General features: G+C 44.3%; 1 protein-coding gene across 1 annotated transcript; it reads left to right on the forward strand.

Annotated features, from left to right (window-relative positions):
- The first annotated feature begins 286 nt into the window (after positions 1-286).
- Positions 287-4,086, forward strand: LOC148024480 (uncharacterized). Its single transcript, XM_087694121.1, has 2 exons — positions 287-556; positions 666-4,086. The coding sequence occupies exon 2, from the start codon at positions 966-968 to the stop codon at positions 3,975-3,977; it is 3,012 nt and encodes a 1,003-aa protein (XP_087550247.1). The 5' UTR covers positions 287-556; positions 666-965; the 3' UTR covers positions 3,978-4,086.
- The last annotated feature ends 1,066 nt before the right edge of the window (positions 4,087-5,152 follow it).

A 5,152-nucleotide genomic window follows, 5' to 3' on the forward strand; every position in this document is an offset into this window, starting at 1 on the left:
TCTTAGATCCATGAATAGGATCTCAAGAAGAAAATTATAGATCCCAAGACGATATGAATTCGATACATGCTGTAATCTAAGACTGGTTGCACAAGGCAACTTCCATGTATTGAAACTCCTCTTCACTAGCAACTGTAAAATTTACACTATTTTAATATATTTTAACGCTTCATCCGAAATAAAAGAAGAGACTTCTTTTAAAATATAAGACAAAAAGATGTCTCACTTTAAGATTCTCTTCAGTAAGGTTTAAAGACGGATGAGAGCTCATGTTCGGAAATGAAGGACAGTTTCAACCGAAAGGTGAGCTGGTAAAATGGACACGTCGAATCAATCGACATATAATGTCTTAAACGTCAATGTTGACTCCTGTGGCCTCTTCCGTGGGCTCCTCGTCACGGCCTGTGCGACGACGAGATGGTCGCGAGCCCCCGTACCCTCTATGGACGATTTTTCTCGTCTGATTCAAGTTTGATGACGGTGATGCTTGAACCTGGAGCTCGACTTCGGTTTCGCCATAGCTGGCCTGCACTGCTCTCAGGGATTACCTATTCAGGTATATGACATCTTGTGCCCCGCTTTCCAGGTGAAGATTTGCTAAACAGTCATCATAAAACCTTAATGTGCTGCAATGGTTGGATCACGTTCTTGTTGTTATGCCTCAGCTTCAACTCCCGTTAAGGCCATGTCCAAGCTTCTGTGTGAAATTGGTGGGACTGGAGATTATGTAGCAGTTTAATGTCTCAGTGAAGGCCATGTCCAAGCATCTGTGTGAAGTTTGCTGGGACATGAAGATTAAGTAGCAGTGTTAATCTCTTCAGTGAAGGCTATGTCCAAGTATCTGTCTTGAGTTTGCTGGGAATGGAGATTAAGCAGCAGTCTTACTCTCTCCAGTGAAGGCCATGCCCAGAATATCTGTGTTAAGTTTGCTGGGACATGGTGAGAAGAGTAAAGATTGACCAAACATGCCTTTCTGGAAGAGGCAGCATGATTGCGAGCAGCTTCATGGAGTTGATTGGTACAACTCGGTGGCTGAGGTGCTCACTGATGTGCGTGCCTGCCATAAATCCCCTCTTCTCAAGGTCACTATCAACTCAGCTCAGTGCTGCCAGCTTGCATGCATCTTCTCGTCCAAGCTCTCCAAATTCTGGCCTCTGTCTGCACCTCTTCCACTTGATGATTCTGACAGTGGCAGCTCCAGTAGCTCACGCAGAGCTAGCTTGGGCCATAGGACAAACAGCTCTGCATCTCTCCTCTTGATGGCCAATGAAAGGGCCAGCTCTGAACATCTTGCTGTGTTGGACGAATGCAAACATGCCCTGAAAGAAGTCTACAGGGTCATCAAAGAACTGGAGGCTTTTGTCTTGGCCTGCTCTGTGCAGGATTGGTGGAAAAGTGCCCTGTTCCGAGGATACAATGGAGAAGCTGTTGCAGTCCATATCCATAACCTTGTCTGGTCTGTTGCAGCATTGGATATAGCTATTCATCAGGCAAAAGGTTCTCCACTGGAGTTAATTGATGCAGTTTGTTCTAGACGAATATCAGAGTGTTATGCAGAAATGTGCTGCTCTTCCCACGAGCTGCATGAGCAGGCAGACAGAAAGCAGTTTCTTTCGATGCTAATTTCACTACAAGATCAGTTTAGGCGCTTAAGTAAGCGGAAGAAGAGGACACTGAGGGTGGACGAAGAGAACAAGTATCGCATTTGTGGATACCTGCTGCAAAAGCTGCAAAACCATGTGGCATCGGGGCTAGCCTTATCGCACGACTTGCCAATAAGTCTGTCAATAGATCCAAAGGACATAGACTTCTCTAGGCGACGCCTTCTTGGTCGAGGGTCTTATGGAGCAGTCTATGAAGCATCCTGGTTTGGTATCAAGGTAGCTGTGAAGGAGTTACCTTGTGATGATTCACAACTCTTTAAACAAGAAGCCTCCATATTGGCCAGGTTGTGTAGTCCATTCATTGTGCAGCTTATTGGCTGGTCTATAGATGAGGAAGCAAATGTGTGCCATCTTGTGATGGACCTATGTAGCAGTAACCTTCGGAGTCACATTGAGAGGAGATCCAATCAAGGTTCTCCTTTTGCCCTTCCAGTGGCTGTGGATATTATGCTCCAGATTGCGAGGGGCATGGAGTATCTGCATAGTCAGAGAGTGGTACACAGAGATTTGCGGGCATCAAACATTCTCGTAGATGACAGTAATGTCAGGGAGTTTTTGGATGAGGGGCACGTAAGGGTGAAGCTCTGCGATTTTGGCATGGCTAAGGCTAAACTCAATAGCTCTCGCTTTGTTTCATCCATGGCAGGAACAACTTATTGGCGTGCTCCGGAAGTCTTTAGTGATCCAGATGCATCAGAAACTAATGACACTTTAAAAAGGCGATACACTGACAAGGCTGATGTATATAGTTTTGCAATGACCTGCTATGAGATCTTGACTGGTCAAATACCTTTCGAGGGCACTATGCGCAAACAAATGTATGAATTTGTTACAAATGGGGGGCGACCAAATTTACCAGCATCTTGTCCCTCAGTGCTTACTGATTACATAAGGAGGTGCTGGCACGGCGATGATAAGTGCAGGCCTTCTTTTCGTGACATCTCCAGATTCCTCAGACATGTCAAGCTCCTTTTGCTGAGAGTAAATGATCCAGATGACGCCACTTTCCAGTCCGCTACAACTGAATTTGATTATCTAGAGCTTTCAAGCTCTGTCAAAAGAGTTTCCTTATCTAGTGGTGGCAGCAGCTTCAATGAACAACAGATGATTGCGTACAATGAAGAGGATCGTAAAGCACAGAATCTGCCCTTGCAAGATCCATCTAATTCCTTAGTTCGTCCTGGTCGGACATCAACATTTCAAAAGTTACGTAGTGTTATATTATATGGTACCAAGCCTGTGGAGATAGAGCCCAGAGAAGCCTTGATCATGAGTTGTGTACCGTGTTTCATAACAAAGTACTCTCTGCAAGATTTGAGGACGGCAACGGCTAATTTTAGCACAAGGATCTGCAATGGAGAAGCTGGCAGTGTCTTTCGGGGTGTTCTCTCAGATGATACAGTGATTGCTGTAAAATTTGTAAGGATAGATGCTTTAGATGATGCTCGACAATTTTGCATGATGATTATGGCTCTTAGCAATGCTTATCATGCCAATTTAGTGCGATTTCGGGGCTATTGCATTGACGTGGCTGACCATTTTTTGTTAGTCTCAGAGTATCTGGATAATCAATCACTAGACAAGTGGCTGAGTTCATTAAAGGATGGAAACTGTCTGAGGGAAAGTGATTTTGCTCAAGAGGATTGCGGTCTGGATTGGGAAACGAGGTTGAATATTGCTATTGGTGCAGCACGAGGTCTAAATTACCTTCATGATGATTGTGGCAACTGTATATTACCAGTTGGTGTCAATTCTTCCAAAATACTATTAAGCAAGCAATTTATGGCTAAGGTTAATATCCTGACGTTGGTTAACCTTGATAGAAAACCTCAGTATTTCACTTACAAATTACCATTTGAAAAGACAAACAGCAACAGCCCAGTTGTCTCTGCTGAAGCACTGAGTGCTCAGAGAGTAGACGTGTACAGCTTTGGGCTTATCCTTTTTGAGCTGCTTGTGGGTCATGCAGTGGATCTTCCATTGATGGCTCCTGAGGAAGGCTTGGTTTCTTTGCTGAAGAAGCCAGCAGAATTTTTTCAGTGCCTGGGTGGGCAACACCCCATATCAGCTTTGTTGACAGATGAAATTGAGAGGCAAAGTCCTGGTCTGTTGGACCAAGCCCATGTGCTTGACACAAGCAGCAGAAGAGAAGAATCTGGAATAACTGAGAAGGCAACGAAACTTTTTCGAACTGCTTTGTGGTGCATACAAGATTGTGAATCAAGGCCAACCATGAGTCAGATAGTACAGGTTTTAGAGGGAAAATTAACCATTCCAGAAGAGCTATGGGTTTCTTTGAGCTCTATCATGTAATTAGGGGGCCATTTGCAGAGTACATAATGCCGTGATTCCAAATAAGAAAAAATCAATATCATTATATGTCACATTAGGGGGATTTTAATTATCTGCCATTTTTAAAACCCATTCTGCATGTTTAACACAGTCGTGCTCAACAAAAGTAGTTGCTGTGCTTAAGATTAAATTGAACAGATTCTCTCAATGCTCGGACTTTAACAGAAGAGCAGACTTCTTGTTCTGCTTTAAAATTTGGGTCAACTACTCACACTGATTTGTGATTTTATCATATTTTTTTGTGGCCACAAAGCTTCATGGCAAACGAATGTGACAAGCATCTAAAGCTTCAGAAGTTCCCCACATTTTAGGTAGTTACACTGACTCTCCACACGGTGGGTGCACACAATGGACCATCTCTTGCTCAAAGTAGGTGATTCTTGGTTTACAACTTTCTCGTGCAGAATCCATTGTTTGCTGGGACTATGCCCAAACCAGCAGTGGTTACCTCCATGACCAGCTTTGTGACCGTAGTCAAATCTTCAAATGGGCTCTTGCAAGTGTTTACAGCTCCAAGCTACATGGTAAACACAGGTGTGCAATCACCGAAAGGTGATGGCAGCTGATCATCGGAGGCTGTAGGAAGCTGGGCGACAGCAGATTAAGGTGAATCTGATCACGAACGGGTCTATACTGCAGAAAATGTGAGCTGGAAGATGCTCTAGAGGTGGCTGATCAGCAGGGTGGCCTGCATAAACTGCAAATGCAGCTGTTTGTGAGCTGTAGGAGTGGTCGGCAGCAGCAGTGGACAGGTGCTAGGGGTTGCAGATGACGTGGCAGCAGTCAGTCAGGGCTGTGGACAGCCAGTCGGCAAGGGCTGATGGGTGAAAACTTGGAAACAAGGGGATGACCTGAGTAACTGAGTAGGCTTCTATTTATAGATATGGATCCTCCCAAAATTAGAGTTTTGGTTTATGGGACACATGATACTTTGGTAATCTTTGAGTTTTGGAGCTGTTTTAATGAGCTAATGAAAATTTAATGTGTAATGCATCTTTTTTGGCTTAACATTTGATTACTCTCCTTCCCACCCACCATCCCTTTGATCTTCCCTTTCCCCTTCTATCCTTGGTGGGGCCAAGGGTCCTCACCTTGCTATCATGGCAACCTCTATATAGGTGTGTCTTATTGCACCA

The sequence above is a fragment of the Lygodium microphyllum genome, chromosome 15, assembly GCF_053477565.2.
Source record: "Lygodium microphyllum isolate KBCC chromosome 15, Lygodium_microphyllum_v1.1.10, whole genome shotgun sequence".
NCBI classification, from domain to species: Eukaryota; Viridiplantae; Streptophyta; class Polypodiopsida; order Schizaeales; family Lygodiaceae; genus Lygodium; species Lygodium microphyllum.